The sequence below is a fragment of the Pectinophora gossypiella genome, chromosome 4, assembly GCF_024362695.1.
Source record: "Pectinophora gossypiella chromosome 4, ilPecGoss1.1, whole genome shotgun sequence".
NCBI lineage: Eukaryota > Metazoa > Arthropoda > Insecta > Lepidoptera > Gelechiidae > Pectinophora > Pectinophora gossypiella.
The window spans coordinates 14060132-14086224 of NC_065407.1; the positions used below are offsets into that span (position 1 = coordinate 14060132).

The 26093-nt window shown below is 37.4% G+C and overlaps 1 protein-coding gene across 3 annotated transcripts in view; it reads right to left on the reverse strand.

Annotated features, from left to right (window-relative positions):
* Positions 1-4600: 4600 nt before the first annotated feature.
* Positions 4601-26093, reverse strand: part of LOC126382348 (nephrin-like) — a 224364-nt gene continuing 202871 nt past the window's right edge. For 2 of the 3 annotated variants that reach the window (XM_050032156.1, XM_050032155.1), the window contains exons 14-17: positions 25679-25807; positions 21050-21151; positions 8838-8986; positions 4601-6025 (exon numbers count right to left, since the gene is read on the reverse strand). In XM_050032156.1, coding sequence (XP_049888113.1) covers positions 5921-6025; positions 8838-8986; positions 21050-21151; positions 25679-25807 — 485 coding nt within the window. In that variant the 3' untranslated portion in view covers positions 4601-5920. The remainder of the gene's footprint in view (positions 6026-8837; positions 8987-21049; positions 21152-25678; positions 25808-26093) is intronic. The other variant, XM_050032157.1, reaches the window with a different exon arrangement.

Below are 26093 nucleotides of genomic sequence, written 5' to 3' on the forward strand. Positions count from 1 at the left end.
ACTGATACCGAGACAGATACACCATACATACCTCACACACATTCATACACACACACTGACACACAACCCTCCAACACCGAAGAAAACATTATCAGGACTCGGTCAGGCCGTAGGGTAAGGTTCCCCGACTATTATCGCCCTTAGGAAGGTCTCTGGAGGGGGGTGATGTGGCAATTTAACAATCCCACATGAAAAATATGGAATTCCAAATTTGACCTTTGTCTGGAATAACTGGAATTCCACTCTTCAAAATGTGTCCTTACAATTTATATTTGTTTGTATAAATTAATATATTACAATTGTTAAAATAAACATATACATATATATTTTACAATGTACAAATAGTAAGAATAAAATATACATAGTTTTATATAATTAAACTATTATGGTAAAATATCAAAATTATAAAGTAAATGTTAAAATAATAATTTGGCTATGTACAAAATCAATTTACAAACGGACAAGCGTACCGAGTTTTGTTAGTAGATATTTACGCGCCGCGCGCTAAACTAGTTGGGCAGGCTGCGCGCCGCCCGCGCGCCGCGTACCGCCTCCTTCCACTTGGAGCGCGGCGCGCGCGCGCCGGCCGCTGCAGCGAACCAGTCTATGCTACACCGCTGTCGAATGTGCATGACGCTTGGTACGCTACGTCGAACACTCGCGCTTACGCTCGTAATATTTTATGCTTGTCTATCTTTCTGTGCTATACTCTTCTAGTTGTTCTCTTACTTTCCTTCTGTGCTTTTGTCTATTGTGCCGTGTCTTGTATCGTGTGCAATAAACGTTTAGTGTGTGAACGTTATAACGGAATTTTATTTCCACCCGCCGTCAACGTCGCACTATATTAGCGAATACCTACTCCTTAACGCTAAAGAACATTCCTTGCTTTGGTGTAAGGCGCAACCTGTGAAAACACCACGCAGATTGGCAAATCCTTTTACAACTATGTTAAATCAAACTCCAGAGCATAATATGACAAGTCAGCTTCAAAAAGATGAGGATTCACACACATACGTACATAAACTCACGCCTAATTCCACTGGGGTAAACAGATACTATAGCACTCCATTTCCTTCAATCCAGACTTACTTCTCTTCTTTCCTCTGCATTATTCGTTTCATACACACAAATTTTGTCACTGTCATTTTATACATTCTGACTTTCTGACGATATAATTATGTCGTTTTGTAGATTGATGCTAATATGTGAACCCAAATAAGTCGTTCTTTCAGAATACGAACAAAATATTTCAAGACAACCACTCCCCGAACGGCGATTCCCGCTACGGCAGCGAGTCCCTTACGGCGAGTGACTTGACGTCGCGTCTGTCATTTGCTTGGACAGTTTAAAACACAATTTTAATCACGTTACATATAATATTTTTTCCAGTGTAACCATTGTACTTTTGGTTTATTTTCATTTCGCTCGACATAGAGGGAAAACAAAGCGAACGCGCCGTAGAGACACGCGTCGTCAAGCCACTCGCCGTAAAGAGACTCGGCGTAACGGGAAAAAACCAACATCGATTTCGACAAAATTTATTGAATCTGTCGATAATTTTGCTGGTTAGATTACGTCGGACTAAACCTTTACTTCAATTTAAAACTAACGTCTATCTCTTCTAACTGATCATTCCCACTCGCGTATACTCTGGGAACCAACGGCCATCCCTATTTCCAATATAAATGGGCAGCAGGGGCAAGCATTGAATAAGTAACAAATGATCCTCTCGCCTTCGCCTGTGACGTGGGACAAACGCTTTGTGCGTCCAACCTGCATCATCCACACAATACCTTAGATATCGAACCTTTCTTCCGACATTATTTATAGCCTGAATTTTTCTTTTCCATCTCGTCTGATTAAAACTTTATACCTACATATTTATAATAATATAGTGATTTATTATTTTGCGCTCTATTTTTGTTTCTTTTCTCTTATCTAAACAGGGTCTAGACAAAAGAGCGTTCGCTATTGTTAGTTCACACCCCAGACAATCCATACATAGATTTTAATGGCATTCTAACCGTGACACGCGGTTAAAAAGTGTCAAAAGTGCGAGCGAGATAGAAAATCCGCGCGTTTAGTTTTTCTCCATAGCGGCTTACGGCCCTAACGGCCATGTAAATCTTTCTACAGATTTACATGGCTCGGAGGGGATGAGATCAGCGAATTACCACGTTCTATAGGTAATAATATTCTTTATTTTGTGGTTAAGTGACGTAATAATTAGTAAAAAAAAAACTAAATAAAATGACTCAAATGCATGGGATTGGTGAACTAGCACGAAAAAAGGATAAAATTGCAACCAATTGCTTATAATCCCGAGCGTGTCGCAAACTTCGGCTAAAATTATTAACATCCCAATTCGATAATCATAGATCTAACCGCCAAAAACAAGAATCCCACTTTTCAAAGTTTAACTAGTGAAATTTTTCCCGATTTTTCCCAGATACCGCGTTGCGCACAGCTGAAAAATGTAAAAAACGAATGGCCGTCGTTTCGCTTGGAAAAACTGAGTGGCTTCGAGATGGAAACAAAATGCGGGGCCGGACATACACATGCTTCCAAAAACACATTATTCTGCACCAACCTGCCTTCTCTCTGCGTTCGAATCATAAATCTGCCACCATTTGAGTACAATCGGGAAAATACTACCTATTGTATTCGACTGATTTTATTTTACAAGCATTATTTTACAGGATCTCGACTAATTCTGTTTTATTTCACTATTCAAATATACTATAGAATTCATTTATTTTTCAGTTTCTGACAAAAATATTTTTGTATAGTTATTGATAAAAATAATTTAAGTTTTTTTAATAAACATTTAAAAGTAATATACCTATAATTATCTGAAGTCGCGTGGTTGATAAGGTTTTTAAAATAATTTCATAGCTTAAGTTTCTTAGCTAAATAGGCACCTATTTATCAAAGTTGTTAAAATAAATAAGTTTTTATTAGTCGGAATAAAGCAGTTCAGATAGTTTTAGTTTTTGACAATTTTAGTTTCAGTGGGTATGAATAAAATTGGCGTGTGAAACTTTATTTATAACTGACTTTACTGTATCTAAACTCCTCTACTGCTGAAGCTGAAGGTAGAGAAAAAAACATAAAATACTTTCTGTTGCTTTTCATATGGAGCCAATAATATTATTATGACCTTCCCAACATGATAGATGGGCTTTCTAAGTTTATGGGTATAATATCTTTACCTGACCGACCTGAAGCTGCAAGTCCCTGCACAATACTCGATCCGTTGTATATATAGCACTATAAAATGTTATCCTAAACTTGATTCAAGGTATAGTTTTTCCCTTCTTATATACACAATCATACATTCAGGCCCATTATCCCTAATAGGATGTTTCTATTTCTTTTTCTGGCGGAAAAATAATCATTCGTTCACTATACTTACTTATCTTCGGACTTCAGCACTAAGCATCTCTGTAGGTCGTCTTCACGGGAAACGTTATGTTAACTCATCAGAGACAAAGAAAAAAATTCAATCTTTGGAAAGGAAAGACTACACTAAGTATGACTTGAAAGTCGTCCTCTAGTGACTCGAGTAAACAATTGTGTTCAATGTTGAATCATCATTATTTTATTTATTTTTTTGCGTGACTTATTCTAGATTAACTACTTAACTGGACAAATGGGGAGCGCTGATAATTCTCACCCCATACAAAATTTAATACAACAGGCCTGGGGGTGTGCCCAGTTGGGCGCAAACCTCGCCTTGGAGGATCATCAAGAAATAATCGAGCCTAGTGGGACGATAACGACAAGCGCTGAATGAGACAAAACATCGACCACGCCGGCGTGGCCGGTATCGGGGTCCTGAAGTGTTTGTTGTCGCGGGCTGATTGGCCGCCGCTATGGCTAGAGTAATCGGATCAGGATCGTATATTACATCCTTCGGGCACCGATACTTTTCAGTACTGACCCTAAGCGGGATGTATTGTATTAGGCGGATGTATTACCAGCGGATTTGAGTGGTACGGTGCAGAATCAAAAAAACGTTTTGAAGCTAATTTGAGCCATTAAGCATTGGTTGACCTAAGTATGCAGATTCCTATTGCGAAGGAACCACGGAGCGCCTGTGATTGAACGATCAGATAAGATAAAATATTTCGAAAAGAAACAGTCTATTGAGAGTGGAGATTTGACTTTATAGTTAATATTCAATTATAATCCTACCATGTTGAAATGGACGAAGAGAACAACATTTCTGCCCTTACAAGGTTTACAGGCAAGAATTAAAATTCTAAATGTCTCGTAAAAGTAAATTAGCAGAGTTTTAGTTTGAATGCTAGTTTCAGCTGTTGGTTTTAGTGCACAAGTTTATATTACCGAATTATTAAAAAAATATTTTACTGCATTATGCTAATTAAATAAGTACTTACGTCTTTTATTTTATAGCAGAGCATTCGATTATATTTTATGTTTTTTATGGCTTTTTTGACGGTGACAGCTAAAACTTCGTCAACTGCGGGTACCGTTCCCAGGGCGATATGGCTAACTGAAAATTGATACAGTATAACAATATTTAAACGTTTTAAAGACTAAATCAGGTATCGACTAAAAATAAAACTCAAGGGAATAGTTTTGACATTTTATTGAATCACATGTAATAAAAAATGCTCATCGCTTTTTTAAACGTACTCATAATTTTAACTTTTATTTCGTGCGTAGTAGAGATAAAATTCATGTTTTATTCACAATGAGCAATTAATTTCCTTTTTTTTACAACCAGTCTGTGCGATACATTAAATAAAATAACTTTTATTTTACAAGAAAATATCAAGATGGTATTGTCCGTAAAATTGTCGTCACTTAAAACTTTACAATAAAAATATAATATTTTATAATTACTAGTTTTTTTAATGGTTAACAATTAAGAAAAATGCAGTAGTTACAACAACTAATTAATTAAACGTAACATTATTAGCTAGTAGGTAAAATATACACAAAACGTGTTCGTTATTTATATTAATCGCCTCTAATTTAAATTAACAACGAGATTCTGGCCTCAATTCATCTATGAATAAATTAATAACAATTCTCTATGATGGTAAAATTTTATAATTACATTTACATGTTAACTAATTATTTCTTTTGTACAATATTTTTAATCTATGAAGGTGCGATGATTTGGGAAAAAAAAAATAAAAAAAATTGTTTAAAATAAATGTTAAAAGTAATAAGTGGGTTTTATCATACACGACTTATGCTAGTAAATAAAGCGGGTTACAGAGCTTCCGATTATTCGTATTGCTTCACGAATTGGATTGAAGCTATTTGCGGCGGATGAATACAGTGTCAGCAACGTTTAAATCGGTTCGTGTGAAATCCGATTAGTCGGAACTTCCGCAGCCCGCTACAAAACTATACAGTGATGTAGCTTAGAGCTTTTCAGTTTTACTTCCGTAACTATCTTTTAGAGAGTCTAACGCTGTATTTAGAACGAGATATTTTCAGTAAGTATTTACTAAAGATTTTACTATATACATTATGATCATTATCAGTCATTGTCTCGAAATTTAAATTGTCTAACGCCATCCCTTTCAACTCATACAATTTAACTTTGTACGCTAATAAAGTAGCTACAGCTAAATAATTTCAATAATTGTTGTAATTAATAATAATATAAAAATAAACTATGTTCAAGTTAATAAATGTAACTTAATCAAATTATTACTTGGTTGTTTTTTGTTAAAAATAAATATCTAAGATATCTATTAATTTTATTTTCACCTTTATAAAAAACTTAACAGATAAAAATATACTCTTATAATTTGACATTACAATCATTGACGGCATTAAAAAGGAGGCATGATTTGCTAAAAATCGATGGATTGCGACTCGATATGTCACTTTTATATTTAATTAGCCACTTTTAATTGTTAATTACATAATTTTATTAGACGCAACTTTCTTGATGTGCTGCTAGTAACGGTGTTCGAGTCGTCACAACTTCTCGGTGCGATTTTATCGTCCCGTTTACACCACTCCTACCGGATTCACTCTGAAAAAAAATTAAGATATTATTTTTTTGTTAGTTTATAAATACGAAATTAAATTTTGTACTCCATTGATTCTGATTAAACCTTATTATAATCCAATAAGTAATTAATAATAATAAATAATTTTAAGAAATAATAATTATTAATTATTACTTTATTATTTAGCTTTGGTATGTGTGGTAATATCGAACTAAACAGAGTCTAAGTCCGTCCACTGAAAGGTACTTGTTTACTTTGTCTATTTTGGACAGAATTTCGTTTGTTTCATTCTATTCATGGAGCATTTGTTATGCAATTTGATCCAGCGGTTTAAGCGTGAAAAGGTAACAGTCATACAGATAGTCTATCTTTCCTATTTATAATAATTATATTTTGGTGATTATATAACGTCGCCTTAAAGAGAAAACTACACAAGCGCCGTTTTTAATTTTTTTTTTTCAATATTTTTTAACTGGATTGAAGTTAGCATGTCTATTTTAAGGTTTAGTAATGTTCAAAAATACACCCGGATCCACATCCGGTTTCAAAACGGTGCTTTCGAGGTTTTGACTACAAGGCGAACACCAAACACACAACCCAAGACAGCAAGACAAGACAACACAAGACACAAGATGATGGTGATGATGAGATGGGGCGTGTACTAAGTTCAAGATAAATAATGAAATTCTGATTACTAAATAAAGACATCTAAAACTAACGATAAAAAAAAATCTATTTAACTTATTTATGAATTTTAAACAGGTAAAACGTAATAATAAGTCAGACACTTTATCACGTTTTTCTATGACGTTACAGTGTGCTTTTTCAAACAAATTCCATAGTAATTTCTGTTTTGATGGTTAGTAAAAAGTAACTGATTTGACTAGTTGGACTTAACTTGGAACTTGGAACTTATTACGGTTATTACAGATTTTTCAAACCGAAGCCGTCGACCACATCCACTATAAAGTAATGAAATATAAATATAGTTTCGCCCTTAATTAACAGTAAATCCTTTTAGCAAAGCGCAGTGAAAATGAGCTTAAGCAAGCCAAATTATCTAGAGAAGTTGAGTTCTAGTACTAACACTGAATGTTCGTAAAAGGAAATCTGTGTACACTATTTGCAAGACTATTTCCTGTGAGAACGAAAACTACATTCATGTCGGTTTCAGGCTAAGGACACAATAAGCAGCAATCTAGTCAAATGAGATGTTTTTACGAACTGCAAATAATGAGTAATTTAATTGGATTTTATGTGTAAAATACTGTGTTATGAGGACGTCAATAAACAGGACTAAATGTCGGATTCATTGTTATTCAGGATGTGAGTGACATCGCAACGAATAATGAGGAGGATGATTCTGATCGTGAATACATACATAAACTCACGCCCGTAATCCCTAATGGGGTGGGCAGAGCCAAAAGTAATCAAAGACATCTTGCAGCCACTATTGATACAAAGTCCTAAGATGGATATGATGAATCTTATGGCGACAAGGGATCGCCGACAATATTAGTCCATCATGTTAGAAAAGCAAGCGCAATATTTTTTTTTTAATTTAAATTATTTTATATTCCAAACTGTTGCAACGAAAAATTCCACTTGATTTATTAACTCCCCTAATAATTAGTTCCATCATCCCCCACAGTGTTTGTTACGATGTCACTTACAGCATATACAAGTACTTAGCCATTTGTGTACGTATGTTATGTATGTTATTAATATAATATATAAATTAAGGAAACAATGTGCCGTTATGTATGTATGTCGATACCTAAATTGATTTTTCTCAGAATTCTATTTAAGTAACCATTTTAACTACAAAAAGTACTTCATTCTTCTTTGCGAGTCGATGGCGATCGAAACTAAATTTTTGCTGACCAATAATTGGCCACGCGTACTTCATTAAATAATACTCTTTACCTTTTTAGGTACAAACATAGCCACTATTTACAAACTTTCGTGTATACGAATGGAAATTATTCATGTATCAGTAAATTTTATCGTTCAATGAATCGCCAAGCAAAGCGTAGTGCATTAACGTAATAATTGCTGTAAGTGAATAACCATACTGTAGTCGATAGATGGGCCTATTAATACGAAATATTTATTTGCTTAAATTTTACCACACTAAATAAATTAAACTGTACATTACGAACAGATAAAAATGTTATGTAAATGGACTTTAGTCAATTAAAAAGTTTTTTTCATTCTTGTTAGGTTCTTAATAATTATAGATTTTGTACAAGGAAAAACACACACATCCTTATAATACCTCTTTACGGCTATCCCATACCAGTATAAGTTCTCTTTAGTTATTACTAAGTTCTAGTTAGTTTTGCTACATGTGAGTCAGTGATTTTGTGCCCAGTTCTATGAACCATTTGACTGTGATACCCACTATCTGTTAAGTTCTAGTTATTTTTCTCACTGGCAAGTCAGTATACTAAATGTGAAACGTAAGCAGTGTGATCGGCAATGACTCCAGGGTAGTTATGTGTTAGTCTACTATTAGTTCCTTTAGTTATTCCTAAAGTCTAGTTAACTTTCCCATCTGTGAGACAATGTACTGAGCGTGAGGCAATAGCGAGCTCAGCAAATAAATGCGGGCCAAGCATTGTGCGCTAGTCGAGTTCTTGGTACTATGGTACCATTAGTTCTTGCTAAGTTCTAGTTAGTTTTTCCACTTGTGTGTCAGTGTACTGATTTGAATTTGAGGTGACAGCGGCGTGTTCGGCAAATAAGTGTGGGCCAAGCTATGTGCGCTAGTCGAGTTCTTGATACTATATAAAGTACTATAAGTTTTTGCTAAGTTCTAGTTAGTTTTCCCACCTGTGAGTCAGTGTACTGAGCGTGAGGCGATAGCGGCGTGCTCGGCGAGTGAGTGCGGGCCAGGCTGTGTGCGCTGGTTGAGTTCTTACACTCGGGAGTGGTTACCACCGCCGAGTAAAGAGGCGGGTCGGGCGGAGATTCCGACACCCCTAGACAAAGAAAACATTATAGTGTTAATGGGCAAATGGAAATGGCAGGTTAGCGGGATTACAACTTCAGAAGCTGTTGAAGATGTTACATGTGAAGGAATATTTAAATAGTTTTAATAAGGTAAATTAATTAAGTCTGCAAAATAAAGTAAAGGTGAATAGGTGGATGGAATGGCAGATTAGTTGGGTTAGGTGTTGAAGATAGCAAATGTGGATACCTATGTAAATATTTATTATGAGTATGAGTTATTATGATCCGTGTCAATAATAACCCTGACACCAGGGTTGATCAGGTTGCTCATCGATTTCATAAACCTCACGAAACACGAAAGAAGGAGAAGAATGTACTAATGAATTTTAGAGAAATATTTAAAATATATATATTTTTTAAATATATATGTTTTTTTTTTTTTTTTTTGCCCTGTCATCTTGGACATATATTTGGGCCTCTGATTATTTTGGGATTTAAAATTATAGTTTTGAGTCAAAATAGAACTAAGTGGTTTTAGTCTGTTGTTTATACTATACTGCAGTACGTCAAGTGTTATCTTTGTGTGTTAATAACGGGAGGTACCGGAAAGCATTGACGGGATGACGGGGTTGTGGTGTGTATGAACGGCGGTTTTATGCGCCGTGAAGTTGGAGATCTTCGCATTTTTGAGGGGATGCCTGCATCCTTTAGTCCCCGGAGAGTCTACTTCATGTGCAGTGAAAGAAGAAAGCGAATATTAATTTATTAATTGGTGCTTGTGTTTTTGAGTGAAGTTGTGTTGTTGAATTATCTACCCACTGTGTTTTATCAACGATCGGTTGTTTACGTATTGACGTCGTTTGGTGTAACCGTTCCGGTTTTTCGCTTGTTGCTGCGCGTCAGTTCTTAGCGCGTTTGGTATTCTGCCAGCTCAAGACTGTTAGTGGCCTAGTGGGTCTCGGGTTCGTATCTACCGGGTGCCAGTTGCCGTTGGTGGAAGGACTTTTTTATTGTTATTGTTTTTTAATCCCTTTTTTTTTAATTTTTAATATTGTTTAGTATGTTTGTGTATTTTTGTTTTTAATTGATTTTTATTTAATGTTACCTAATTGATTAAATATTTAAAATTTTACTTAAAAGAATAATTATTGTTGCTTACTGTTGTGTGGTTACCTTATATTTATTATTTCTTGATGTACTTTGTTTATGGTACTTATCTAGTTTTCTCCTTATGTAGATTAGTTGGAATGACTTATAGTTAGTGTTTTGGGTTTGTTTTTGTAGTAATGTTGGTATCTAAAGTTGTTAGTTTTATATTTTTATTTCTTGGATTACTTATATTATTTAATTAATTCAGACTACTACAGTTTTAATTCAGACTACTTTTTAAATAAAATACATTGACTATACATCTTTGATTTTTGAGTTTGATTAAGTATTTATTGAAATTTTAAATATGAATGATTATATTGTATTTATAAAACAGTGACTTGTATCATTTCGTTTTTTAAAATATGGTACTACTCGTAATTATTGTTATTTGTTAATGAGAATGATTTAGTTTCGACTACAGCTGGTGTATTTTATTTGTATGTGACAGCTTACAATGTCTACTTCCCAGCCAGTCCCGGTACCATCCACTTCAGGAAGTAATTCTGGTGCCCTGTCTTTGGGCGGTCGTGCGAGATGTAATCAATGCAATGAGCCACGGTTTTTCAATAGCATCAGGGGTTTAAAAATACATAAGGGGCGGATGCACAAATCATCTTTATTTATATCTCAGCCAGTTGGCTCTGTTGCTCATGTTTCTTCTAGTCATGCCGACGGTAGTATTGCTCCCAGCCCTGGTCGAGCCGAGCCGTTATGGAAGTTGTTGGGAGATTTAAAGTGTAGTTGTCCTGTGTTGAAGCGTGTACCCCGTGGGGCCAGAATTGCGGTTGCCACAGCTTTGAGAAAGGCAGTCGATATGGTTGTCTCTGTCAACAGTGCAGTCAATTGGAGTAATTTATTGACTTTTACTTTTAGAACTTTGCATGTGGTTAAGGGGAACGAGGAGACAATCTCTCTCACACAAAGGGTGAAAAATAATTGTGAGTTTCCCCATGATTTCGGGGATTTCTCGTTTTCTCGTGGAACAAATTTAAATGGGCAGGATATTTTGAAGAAGATCGAGGCCAAGTTTAATGACGGTGATTTAAGAGGGGCGGCCCATTTGGTGTTTTCGAGTGATGAGTTTGCACCAGTTACTCGGGAGACTTTGGTTGCCTTGGAGGCTAAACATCCGGCTCCTGTGGTGTCCTCGCAGTTGCCTGTTCCCCCGCAGCCGTCGGATGTGTCACCTCAGGCCACAGCGGAGGATGTATTGGCCGCAATATTGTCTTTTAAGAGTGGTTCTGCTAGTGGCCTTGATGGTCTTTCCCCGCAACATCTTAAAGACTTGGTGTGTGGCTCGACGGGCGATGTGGGTAAATCTCTCTTGAACAGTTTGGTTTCTCTTGTAAATATAATGTTATCGGGGAGGGTGCCTTCAGAAGTTACTTCGGTCTTATATGGGGCAAACTTGTTTGCACTTGGAAAGAAGGATGGGGATGTGCGGCCTATTGCTGTTGGAAACACAATTCGTCGTATTGCCTCCAAGGTTTGCTGTAGGCATGTTCTCCCTCAACTTAGCGGCTCCTTCCAACCAAAACAGTTAGGTTTTGGTTTAAAGAGTGGCTGTGAAGCAGCTGTGCATGCAGCCCGCACTTTTGTTTCCGAAAATGAAGGAGCGGTATTGCTTAAGGTTGATGTCAGAAACGCCTTTAATACTCTTGACCGGAGTGCGCTTTTGGGGGAGGTTAAGGAGCATATACCGGCGATATATCCATATTTGTGGCAATGTTATGGTGCTCCTTCTTCTCTGGTGTATAGAGGTTCCTTGATCAGCTCTGCGACAGGTTGCCAGCAAGGAGATCCTCTAGCTCCGGCCGTTTTTAGTCTGGCGATAAATCCCATAATTTCAGCTCTAAATTCTCCTTTTAACGCATGGTATTTGGACGATGGCACTTTGGGTGGGGATGCTTCGATGGTGTTGAGGGATCTGGAGGGCCTGGTAACTTCGTTTGCGGGCATAGGTTTACGTTTAAATTTTTCTAAGTGTGAGCTTTTTATTCGTTCAACTGTGCCCTTAGACCAGAGGGCTGAAATTATAAGGAATTTTGAAATGGTGGCTCCGGGCATTAGGACTTTGGGGGAGGGTTCTCTGCGTTTGTTGGGGGCGCCGGTTTTGGACGAGGCTGTTCCAGCTTTCGTAAATGATCACATTCATAGTTTTGGTGAGTCTGCGGAGCGTCTTTACAATATAAATGCCCACATGGCGCTCTTCATTATTCGGTTTTGCTTGTTTGTGCCTAAGTTCATGTATGTCTTGAGATGCTCTAGGATTTGGAAATTTCCTGCTCTTACGTTAAGGTTGGATGACATGATTCGCGAGACTCTTTCCAAAGTGTTAAATTGTGACTTAGGTGGCAAAGCTTGGGATCAAGCATCTTTGCCGGTTAGATTTGGTGGTTTGGGAGTCCGGAGGGTTTCTGACGTGGCGCTTCCTGCTTTCCTTTCATCTGCCTATGCTTCCAATCATCTATTCGGTAGTATTGTTAACCCATCTTTGGGTTCCGTGGAGATTGGTGGTTTGGTGGAGGCTAGGGCTGCTTGGGTTGTGGCTTGCGGTGGGGACGTTCCGGTTCATCCGAGCTACCAGAGGCTTTGGGATGAGCCACTTTGTAAATTGGCGCATTCCCGACTCCTGGAGGGCTGTGATAATACGGTCGATCGTGCGCGTCTTCTTGCTGTCTCTGAGAGGGAGTCCGGTTTCTGGCTTCAAGCATACCCATCGGCTAATTTAGGAACGTTGTTGAGCAACAGTACCCTCTCTATGGCGGTTGGCCTTCGTTTGGGGGCTAGGACTAATGAACCGCATAGATGTTGTTGTGGTGAGGCCGTCAATGAGTTGGGTCATCATGGCTTGTCCTGTCGTAGGAGTGCCGGTCGCACATCCCGTCATGCCTCGCTCAACGATATTATTCGCAGAGCACTCGTTGCGGCCAATGTACCGGCGGTGCGGGAGCCGAATGGCATATTCCGTTCGGATGGTAAGCGTCCAGATGGAATGACGCTGATCCCTTGGAAGTTTGGCAGATCTTTGGTATGGGATGCCACTTGTGTGGATACCCTGGCGTCGTCGCATCTGGACGGTACTTCGTCTCGCCCCGCGGCAGCGGCTATTGCGGCTGAGTCCTTGAAGAGGAGGAAGTACTCGGGTCTGGCAGGATCATTCCTTTTTGTCCCATTTGCAGTTGAAACGATGGGTCCTTGGGGTCCAGAAGCAAAAATATTTGTTAAGGATCTTTCAATGCGTCTTATTGGGGCTTCGGGAGATGCTAGGGCTGGTAGTTATTTCTGTCAGAGAATTAGCCTGGCGATTCGAAATAGTCTTATTAGTAACTTACCTTGTCCAAACTTTGATACAGACAATCCTGACGATTTTTACAGGGATTTCTTCACTATTATCCATAAAGAATTTGAAAATAATTTTCCTCAAAAGGTAGTTACCAACAGTCAATCATTCAAGTTCAGTGACTGGGCTACCGTAGGCATTCGCAAAAGTAGAAATACTCTTTATTCTTTATATGAGGAAAAAACGTATACACACGCTGATAGTTTCAAAAGCTACGTCAAAAATTATTCTAAAATATTTCGAAGAGTGTGTTATACAGCCAAACAGATGCATATTAGTAGTAAAATAAAGACCGCGGATAATAAAATAAAGGCAGTTTGGCAAGTAATAAATAGTGAAACAAAGGCTTCTAAACCGCGTGAATTAGAATACAATATAGAATCGGGCACTGGGTTAGTAAAACAAGATAAAGATGTAGCTGAAGTTTTTGATAAATTCTTCACGAACATCCCTGTAAAAACTACAGAATCTCTCAGGTCCTCTCCTGTTCAAGCTGATATATTATTAAAAAGTAATGTTACTGCTTGCACTGAATTATTTGATTTTAAACGCGTTGATCCGAGTAGTATTGTTAAAGTATTCAAACAGCTGAAACTTAAAACCTCGAAAGATTTATGGGGATTGTCTGTCAAATTAATGAGCTCTGTTATTGATATCTTAGCACCATATCTAGCTTACATTTTTAATATGAGTGTTGAAAATGGCACTTTTCCAAATTTAATGAAAATCAGTAAAGTTATACCTCTTTTTAAATCGGGCACGAAATCAGACCCCACGAATTATAGACCGGTTTCTATTCTACCAGTACTTAGTAAAATTTTCGAGAAAATTATTCTCGACCAACTGCTATGTCATTTTAATTTAAATAACTTACTCCACAGCCAGCAGTTTGGTTTTACTAAGGGTCGGTCTACAACAGACGCGAGTGTGACATTTGTTCGACACATTTTCGATGCTTGGGAGAAGTCGCAGAATGCCGTAGGAGTATTCTGTGACTTGTCTAAGGCGTTCGACTGCGTGGATCACGAGACCTTGCTTTTGAAATTGAGGCACTATGGACTAAATAATGGAGCTCTCAGTTTGTTAAATTCATATCTAGGTGGTAGGATACAAAAGGTACAAATCAATAGTACAACTTCTTCGGGCTCTCATGTTCAAATGGGAGTTCCTCAAGGATCCATTTTGGGTCCGTTTCTTTTTTTAGTGTACATAAATGATTTACCTTATGTAGTACAGAACCAAGCTGACATTGTGCTGTTCGCGGATGACACTTCTCTTATATTTAAAATCGACAGAAAGTTAGAGGAATTTGACGAAGCAAACAGCGCTGTGTCGCAGGTTCTAAGTTGGTTTACAGTAAATAACCTAGTTCTAAATGCTAAGAAAACGAAGTGTATTAAATTTGTTCTACCAAACGTAAAGAAAGTAAATAATAACATTAAAATTAACGACGAGAAACTAGATTTTGTTGAACACACAGTTTTCTTAGGAATTACTGTAGATTCAAAACTTCAATGGGGCCCACATATTGTATCACTAGCGGGCAAGCTAAGTTCAGCAGCATATGCCGTCAGAAGGATCCGACAACTCACAGATGTACCCACTGCTAGACTTGTCTACTTCAGCTACTTCCACAGCATAATGTCTTACGGTATTTTGCTATGGGGTCGAGCCGCTGATGTAGAAACTATTTTCATCATTCAAAAAAGAGCAGTTCGCGCTATTTATAAGCTGCGTTGTCGGGACTCTTTGAGGGAGCTGTTTAAAGAAATAAATATACTGACGGTCGCAAGTCAATATATATATGAAAACATTATGTATGTACGTAAAAACTTATCTCTCCTTCCGAGAAACTGTGAAAGGCATACTTACAATACAAGAAATAAACATAAAATTGCTATTCAAAATTCTAGATTAAGTAAATTAAATTCATCTTTTTTGGGGTTATGTATACGTTTTTACAATAAAATACCAGATAATATTTTAAATTTGTCAGAAAATAAATTTAAAGCTCACGTGAAGCTTACTTTATGTAAAAAAGCTTATTATAAGATTAATGACTACCTAAATGATAAAAATGTCTGGTATTGAATGTGTTCCTCTAGTTATTAAATAACTTGTAATGTATATCCTCATTGGTTTTTAAAAGATGTGTTGCTGTTGCAGTTTCTTGTCATTTCTTCTCCTCAGCCATAACACCTTGCGAAATGACGTAAATTCAAAATGTTACATTGACCTTCAACAAGTTTATCCATGATAATTACGTTGAATAAATGATTCTGATTTCTGATTTCTGATTTCTGATTCAGAGGGGTAATGCTGCCAGCCTGTTGGGCACCTTGCCTCGGTGTGACGCATTGGAGGAGGGGTTTTATTTATAAGATGTGTTTGTTTTGTTTTTAATTGTTTGAATAAATAAATTTCTTTTTTAATTTTATAAGTTAACTTTATATTACACTAGATAACGATAAACCATTAAAGCTAATTTTAAGATTAGCAAATATTTTTGGTAAGTTCTTTAAAGTCAAGGACTGTACGAGTAAAATAATATTTCGTGACCTATAGGTAAAAATTGGGGAAGGCCCGTGCCCCAGCAGTGGGGACGTTAATGGGCTGATGATGATTGATGAGGTAAAAAATATAATCAAACAAATAATAGAAATTTCTGCAACTCAGGTGTTTGTCTATTTTAGCGATAAGTAAGGGTTGAACTATATTTCGTACCGAGTGACAGAAATAATAGAAGCATAAGAAAGTGCGATGCGGTGTAGCTTGATGTAGTTCAACCCTTTACTCAGAATCCAAGATTGGCAGAGTGGTATTTACAGAATAATCATTGAAGTCTTGCCAAAATTAGTGGAACTGAAAAATAAATAAGACGGTAAACTTCTCCGTTAGAATTCGTAAATTTACATACAAATTGAATGAAGTGCAGGCCACAACGAGAGAGCAGTGAAACTTTGTTAGATAAATCTCGTTACAACTAACTGGTTGTTCGCTGGGAGACAGAACCGGATTAAAGAATGTTTTGGTAGCTGCTGGGTAGTGTTCATCGCATGACATGTCAATGATAATATCTCCGATTTATTCTATAATGCACATGTTTCTTTCATTTCAACGCATTATTTTCGTTGACACGACATTATTAGCTCCGACCTCGGAGGGGAGTTATTTTTCTTGAAAATCGGTTGTCAAAGAAAGTCAACATTACATCCAGATAACTTCTTCAAGCTGATGAAAAGACATTTAAAAGTCATGTTTTTCAGATCACTTAACAATGCCTAAAGCGATATAATGTCATAAAATGCTAAGATAATGGCTTAATAAATTCTATAGTAAAGTCATTATCGCGATAAGTATCTACATTGACATCAACACGATGGTGATTCACGTCATGAGTTATTGTAGGTTTGTGTAAAGAATTAAAAACCTGGCTACAAAAATGGACAAAGAGCTAAAAGGTTTCACCAGGGTATCATAAAAACAAAATAAACATCTAGATATAAACGCACCCGTAAAGTTATTCTGTAAAAGCAGCTTCTGTTCTGTACTCTATGTGGCGCTGTTCAGAAGGTGCATTGACGAGAAAGACAAAATCTTGTCTGTATTCGTACTCGGAACAATCTATATAGAAATTATTATTCTTCCCATGGACTGCTTAATGAAATAAACAGTTCACAAACCGCTCCTGGCTCCTTATCTGCTTATGGCTATTTAAAAATCTAATTTTCGCGGAAAGTAACCATTCTATAAGTAGAGCTTTTGTTTTTTGATACAATAATCCTACCATAGAAGAGTTTAGTACATTGCTGAGCATTCTTTCATATTACTTGTTATTTTCATTTCGTATACACTTCTTCTTCATCCGTGCTCTGTTTCAATCGATCCAATGCAGTGGATCCAAGTTTTTAGCTTCGATAATAAAATAAAACGACTGTAGAACTCAGCTGCCTAATTCTCCTCGACTTTGGGCTTTAATCTCTTGGATTTGCTTAAATTCTACGTAAAGCTATTGAGCAAAAAACTATTGACTGATACAATTTTAAATCAATATTCCCAATTGAGTAACTATGTAAGTAGTTCTTAAGACATTATTTTTCTTTAATACGAATACGATTTGCACACAGACAATTATTATTTGTCCCTATTATTTTCCCGTATATTCCTGGGTCCGCTTACCGAACCTGAAGGAATTGATAGACCGGTTTTTTACACAAGTGACTTCCTCTGACCTTCCAACCCGAATGGAAAACCTGGCCAATTACAGTGTAGGTAGGTCACATGTCCCCGACAATATTTTTACCGAGCGTATGAGTTTTCTCATAATGGTTTCTATCGCATAATTCGTCGATGATTTTTAAAACTAATTCCTAGATAAACTTTATTTTTTGAATCACCCTTATACGGTAGAACATTAGTAAATTTGTCAAGATTTTAATTTTAATAATTTGACTGTATTTGAAATTGTTTTTCCGCTATCAATAGATGATGGAGAAACGTATTTTTACTCACTTATTTATTTTATTTTTAAATATAAAATAAAAAAAAATAATTAAATTTTATTGTGATTGACGATGTATTGTCGGTAGCGAACGCGTAGCATGCAAATAGCGCGTTCAATTGTGTATGCACTTCAATCAAATAGGTAAACGACTTTTTGTATAAAAGAATTCCGTGTGAAAACATTCAAAAGACCATTGTTTCGGAATAAAAATAAAATAAATGAACTCTCGCGACGTCTCTATGGCGGACTAAACTGCGATTCAACAACAGAATAATAACACTAAAACAAACAGAAACTCCAATCCTCTTTAGAACTAAAAAAACTGTGAATATTGTACAGACAGTTAATAAGTTGGCAAGTCTGTGACACCGTACAAAACATTGGCTAACAATTTCGTGAGTTTTAAGTTTTCACATTATTCCACAGTTTGAGTTTCAGACCATCTGTGTAAGACGTAGTTTGGAAGTTCGTTGCATGCGGTGATGTCGCGTTTGTCTTACGCTTCGCATGTTACATACACTTACGTCTCATTGCAAAATGGATGGAACTAAGACGTGCACAAATCTGTTATGCAGTTCATCCCACAGTTCATCCCACAGTTTACACTTAAAAATATAACGTCGCTTTATGTGTGTTAATGCACTTCTCGGGAATGTGGGTTTTCTCACGATGTTTTCCTTCACCGCTGAGCAAGTGATATGATCATTTATGATCCAAACATGAATTCTAAAACTAGGCAAGCGTTCTACTAACGGGGGGTACCATGTCTTGCCTATATAATTCAGCATAGACCGAAATATCTTTCGCAGATGCATTCGATAAATTAGATTAACTAATGTGAATAATACAAAAAAAAAAAATATCATGACCGGCCTTATCCCTAGCAAATAAGACGTAAAACCCTTCAAGGAAGGGATTTATGTATGTTCTTCTTTACATACTATGATAGTACCCGTTAACATATTATCACAGTACGACTTAGCTATTCAAATTCATTCTTATGACTTCGATTAGAAATATGTGCCTATAGGTGCCTTCTGTGACTTGTGGCATAGAATAAAGTAGGTATAATATTGCGTTGCGTTGCGTTATGTTTATGTTATGTAATATTGCGTCATCGCAATTTAACATCCACGCTCTTGTCGGGGTAGCATTATCTATGCTTATTTTTTAGTTGAAAATAGTGCAATGGTTTCCCTCTTGCCTTCCGCCCCGCAGTACTCTGTCCGACGCGAGTGGGATTGCGCCCAGTAGTCTATTTCAAAGCCGTACTAGGACTCCTGTCCTCCATTTCTGAATAGTACTGACAGTTACTGCTGCCCTCTGTAAAGTCACTGTGACTCGCTTCTTCCGTCCTGCATTGCCGTACCCATGGCTCCCATCTCCGCCTCTGCAGTCGTTGATGTCTTCATCTGTATCCCTGGGCAGGGGTTCTACGGTATACCCCGTAGGTAACTCTTTGCCCCGCACAGACTCATATCGAACACGGACTTAGATTAACTTGGCACCCTCTGGGTCTTATTTATGTCTGCGAAGGAGTAAGGAGCACAAGCTGACTGTGTCTCACTCGCACTTACATGGCTAAGTGGGAGACGGTAAGAAAGATATTTTTATATGGAGTGTCCGGTGTATGCTTGTGATTCTCATCCATAGAAGGCATGACAAGCATCAATTGGGTCTGTCAAAATTACAATACAATGCCCTTAAGTGTGCCTTTTGATGTGCCATAATAAGTAAATTGCACAGTTTTATATCTGTTTTATAATGCACCCTTACTGGATTCATGTTATAAACAACTATGCGAACGTATTTGCTTGTAGTAATCATGCGGCAATGATTCGCAGAAATCTAGATGAGTATTATTTATTTATGTTTATCGATCCAATACAACGTGCGGTTTCACGTTTAGGGTTAAATGGAAAAATCAAATAATTTGAAATTATAAATACTGTATCCATGTTTTTATTGACGATTATTTGAAATACTACGAATTGTATGCACACCTCTGCTTATCCCTTTCGGGGAATATTAGTATTAGTACGTAGTATACGTTACTATTTGTACCGCTTTATAAAAACTAGCTTTTGCCCGCGACTTCGTCCGCGTGGCGTGTTATAAAAGAGAGATCTTTGTGTGTGTGGCAGTGCATATCAAATTTCAAGCATCTAAGTTATGCAGTTTAGATTTTTCCCCCATAACTGCCATTTTTCAAAATACAGCCATAACTAAACTTTATATTTTATAAGGTATGCATGCATGCTAGATTGAAAACTCGTATCTTACGCGGTTTCGATTTTTTCATACAAATGTTTTTCCCGCTAACTCCCGTTCCCGTGGGAATTTTGCAATATCCTGTTGCAACTAAGCTTTAAGTTGACTAAGGTACTTGCATACCTTAAATTTCAAGCATCTATCTTAAGTGGTTTAGATTTTTCCAACAAAAGGATTTTCCCGCTAATTCCCGTTCCCGGGAATTCCTTTTTTAGTGCACCTCTACGGTACCTAAACTATGTCCCTTCCAAATTTCAAGTGCCTACGTTTAGCAGTTAAGGCTGTGCGTTGATATGTCAGTCAGTCAGTTTCTCCTTTTATATATTTAGAAGATGATTCTCAGAACCAGGGTAGCGGAAAAAACAGACCGGGTTGGCGTGTTTTTTTTGCAGTTTCATACATTATCAAATCAAATCAAATACATTTAATCCCGCTCTCGACCCGCCATTTGTACAGGTACCGTCATGAGCATTAATATTAATCAAATATGTTAGTGCGACAGAGTCCTAAAGTGGGTACATTATATTGCTCATGGCTGTACACTGAATTTTTAGTCACAAGGTCCATTACGTTACTCAAGTTAGTTACAAGGTCTTCCAAATCGACTTAATTTGAAAGTCAACGGCCCATGCCGATATATTTCATTTATACATAATATATTATGTTCCATATAACATTTTTTTATTGTCTCTATTGCCAATATACGATTTAATTTGTTAAGTTTCTGTTTGTGTAGCAAATATTAATACAAATCAATGCAATATTTATTTTATTTCTTGTGCAACATAGTGTTATTGTATTGCAAAATAAATGACAGGTTACCTTTACTTAGTGGTATAAGATCCGGATTCCGATCGTCAGGTCCGTGGGGAGAATTCCTTTTCGGTATTGTTGCCTTCTGGTTCTTCGTTGAAGGTATCGTCACTGTTGGAATAAACATATTTTCTTAATAAAAATAAAAAAAAACCTGTATTTTATTTTTTATAATTTGTAAATTATCTGCTGGACTGAAAAAAAAAAAACAAAGTTTCCATATATATGGAAAAATATAAAAATAACTATGCTGGCACTTGGTCAAACACAGCACGTAATGTTAATAGCGTCCATCCCGCACGGCGGGTAAGCTAATACTGAGCAGACGACGCTATCCCCACCACTTACTACACACATTTATTGGTCAACACGGTCCTCTCTGCTACACTGGCTATGGGATCGTTAAGGAGTTATTAGACTAGCCAATCTAGTAATAAAAAAAAAGTTTATTTAGGTAAAACCTACGACACACATATACATTTACAACATTAAAATATATACACATTAATATAATATTTTTTTATTATATTACATTTTTTTTATATATATATTATGTCAGATTGGTGGACATAACCATGGTAATTACAATCTCGAGCGAGTTTAATAGCGTCCATTTTCCCGAACTCGATACGCGAGCCCGTGACCTTGATTTGAATAACCGCTTTAGGGATTGTATCCGTTCAATCATGATGAGTCGTTAATGGGCTGTTTAACTACCACCACATGAGTGGCAGAATATTGTCTACTAAATCATTGTGGTTTCACCCACCTTTAAAATATTTCGGGCGTAAGTAAAAACCAGTTATTATACCAGCCAGATGACTTGAAATAAAACGTCGATAACGAACGGATGTAAATTGAATTTTGGTCATCCAAGCTTGCTTTGACTGTTATCAACTGGAAATCAGCCTAATAAAGCTAATGGATGCAATTTCAAAGGTTTTAGACCATTACATTCACATTAAGGGGGTACGCCTAAACTGGTTCGGGTCAGAGCATAACTGCTTGATTATTCTACAGACTTGTTCAAGGACCAGTGTAAGTTGGTCCGACCCGCGCAGTTCCACGAGTGCGATCCACAGAGTTCTTATGATAGAGAGATGCCGCGGGAGCATAGTCGGTGGGACCGAAATATGCACAAAATAATCATATTACTTTATGAGGCAACGATTGTATTATAAAACTTTTCACATTGTTAACGACGGCCTACTTGGTCGCCCCAAGTTTTGTTTTTTTTTTTATATATATATTGTCATATTCGTTAAGTTCTGTTGTTTTACAATGCTTACAATGTTTTGGCTTTCTTGATATTTTTCACGTACGCGCTCTCAACATACATCATTCATTGCTTCTTGGTATCGTGCAACCACAGTTAGCTCTTGTGGTACTACGCAAAGATCGGCAGATAAATTGATGTAGCGGCCAGAAATTATTTAGTGAGCCCGCTTCACGCCGACGTGAGTTAACAAGAGATTCTTACTAAAATGAGTGGTAACACGAGTTTTTTCATATGGCAATACTGCTCTACCGGAGCGTGACGAGCCACGAATATTTGTAATATTTCAAAACTTTCTAAAAATCCAATAGACAAACAGTGATTTTCAACAAAACGGAGTTTAAGTTTTCACCATTGCCACCACCACGCCATGACGGGCGACACCTCCACTTACAGTGCGGCATGGGCCGTGCATTGGTCCTTCGAGCCGAATATGAACCAGCGACCTATGAACAAGCGGACTCATGGCATATCTCCCTTGTTTCTATGATCTGTGATACGATCAATAAGGACGCATATCATGAGTTTAGCGTACGCTCTAAGAACCCTTCAGCTACGCTAATTCCATGTACGTGAAGAGCTGGTTAATCGATGTGAATTACTGAACTATACCTTTCAGTTCATTAGAGAGAAAAAATCCTAATGATTTGAAATTGCAGGCCTACCATTAACCTTTTTTTTTGATGTGGTATTGTAGATTTACCGCAGATGACATTAACTACTTGGCCGGACAAATGGCCTCGGCTCAGGGCGTCGTCTGAAAGGAAAAATATTTGAAAGAATTAATCGACCCTTGTGGGTCGACAGCGATAAGCGCTGATTGAAGGAAATCGTCGACCACGCCGGCGGGGTCGATATCGGAGTCTTGAAGTGTTTAGTGTCGCGTGCTGATTGACCGTCTCTATGGCTAGAGCTACTATTAACCAATCAAAGCTACTCAGTTGTTTAAATTGCTCAAAAATCTTCATCAACCAGCAGAAGATAAATGTGATGGGCTAACCCCTTCCGGTTGATTGAGGCTAAGTCTGAGGTAAGTTGAAAGTCACGCGTCCTTCAAACAGGGCTAGGGCCAATTCACGGATTTCATGGATTCGGATCTTAAAATTCCTACAGAATTCACATTTTCTTTCGTTTTGTTATGTAAGTTTATTTTTTTCGTTTCACTTAGTCACAATACAGAACAACTGCCGCTATTTCCTGCCGGCCAAAGAAAAAGTTAGCAAAACCATTTTTATTTGTCACCAAAACGTACTGAGTTCGTGTGTTCAGGTATTCAATCGAGAGAAAATGGAAATGTCAGTCTTCAATCTACGTGTCCAGAACAATCTAGTTGTTGAAAAGCTTGGAGGTTTGTGTTACAAATGAATGGGTTTGGTAGAGTTTCATGGTATGGTTTGTTCGTTGCATAACTTACGAGTATTTCAAGCTTTCAAGCAAACTTCTTAATTGGAATGGGGAGTAAAGAAAAACAGAATGCGTTAAGCAAACAGTGATTGTTTCACCAAACTTCAAATTACCATCTGGATATACTTATTAAGGAAGACATAACTGTCGTACCACATGCAGTCTGTGAAGTACCAAACAAATCATCAGACACCCATCTTTAGATTGCAGTACCGAGTGTGTCTTCAAGCAGCCTATATAATATAAAAGCTGGTTGATGGAGACAGAGGGTGTAAGCATTAAAACAGCAGGGCTTCACAGACGAACACTATATTGTCTTTCTAAACACTGTTGTCGTTAACACGTCACAAATATAAAAGAATTGTACTGAGTTCTTGGATTACATTGAGAGAATATAAATCATCGATGTATGAACGGCAGACATAGTTGCAGAAATAGGAAGAAGTAAAACGTCACCTAGTTTGACATTATGGTAAAGGGTTGCCATATTTAACATATAAGAATTGTACTCAGATCATAGAAGGACGAACACTCCCTACCCGGTCTAATAACAGCTTGGAGCGATTTACCACACCCAAATGTTTGGCCACTTTAGTCTATTTAACCCATAAGCCGTTAAAGGGCAAAGGAGCGCGTGCGAACTATCTGTCTTGGTCGCATGCGCGGTAAGAACGTGATTTATGTAATGGTGAGTCCGGGCTGTTTTTTTTTTAATAACGAACTGGACATCAGCGTAAACAACTATACACCAACATTATGCTTTAGGCATTAAGATGCCTAAACACACACACACACAAACACACAAGCAGTGCAGTAAGCACACGAGCAGTACTGACTGCTGATGCAAATGTCAAAACTCAAATTCAAACTAAAAATTCAAACTGTAGTTATACCCTAATGTCGACAGCTACAGGTATCTCTGTCAACACAGCAAATGCTGCTTGTTTGTAAGTTGAAATAGCTTAGCTTTGTTTAATCTTCACTATCACCACCACCCCGCTACTTGCCGTTTCCCGCTAATCTACGTTGTAGACGAAGCTTGAAAAAGCGGGACGCAAAACCTTAAATGAATCTTTTCCTCAAGGCGGCCGGAAGGTCGCTACTTGACAAGAAGATCTAGACCTATTACGCTTTGTTTTCCCTTTTTCTTCATACTTCCTTTGTGCTTGTTGAACAAAGTATATTTTGTCACACATCGTTCTGGCGGAAACAAAAAATTAAGCAAGCTTTTCTGAATTATTTGAAATTCGTACATTGATTTCGCAGACTTTGTAATAAGTACAAATATTATAACAGCAAAAATAAATATGTTGGATACATTTACTGGACCAAAACGCTGGATCCGTTTAAAAAATGGTGGCTCTTAAATAGGAAATCTATTGACTAATAAATCTATGGTCAGTATTCTATGGTCTTTGATGAGAGTGGAAGAAGTGATGTGTCAGGATCGTTGTGAGTGGAATTACGTGGTCTCTGCCTACCCCAACGGGAAATAGGCGTAGTCTTACGTATGTGTATGGACTAAATCACAAAGAGTATATTACAGGGACCGACTTGGATCACTTATAGTGATACCAAAAGTTAACTTGGAAGAATTCGCGGCCGGAAAGTTACGATTTGTAAGGACAGGGGTCACCAAATAACAGACCGACGACCTATTTTGTTCGGAACACGTGCAGACCCACAAAAATCTAAGATTCTTCTTCCTTGGCATGTTGGAGATACCAATATAATGGTAACACAGTGGTTAAGTGTTACCACTGTGTTACCGTTATATTCATCAAAGAGCTAGCAATAGTGGCTTGTCATAGGGTTGAGCGTACCTGGTTTTGTTATACATATACGTATGTTATACATATATACATGCAATTATACATATTTAAATGGCTCACATGTCCGCTATGTGCGAGGATCTTTCCCAACAAGATTGATTATATAAGCCACATGCGAGCACATACCTTCATAATCTCTCGCTCGATGCCTGAGCCTCGTAGCGATGAAGGCCAGACAAAGTATGATGGCCACTGTCAAGGCAGCCCCTAGGACTCCACCCAGTGCCCAATTCATCTCCCACGCCTCTTGAGCTTCTGTGAACAAAAATAAAAAATATTAGTTCATTAGACGTAGGTACACAAAAACATTAAAAAATGCCGGTAAAGTGCGACTCGGACTTGCAAACTGAGAGATCCGTACAAATTGCTACCTGGTCATTACCAGGCCAAAGATACATCGACTAGATCACGATAAGTTTACCAACTGCAAATAAATTTGCATTTGAAAATCATTTTTTTGTCCTTGTAAAACTGTCGACTCCATACATCGACTACGTCGCGAGAAATAGGTCTTGACAGACAAACGGACAGACAGACGGAT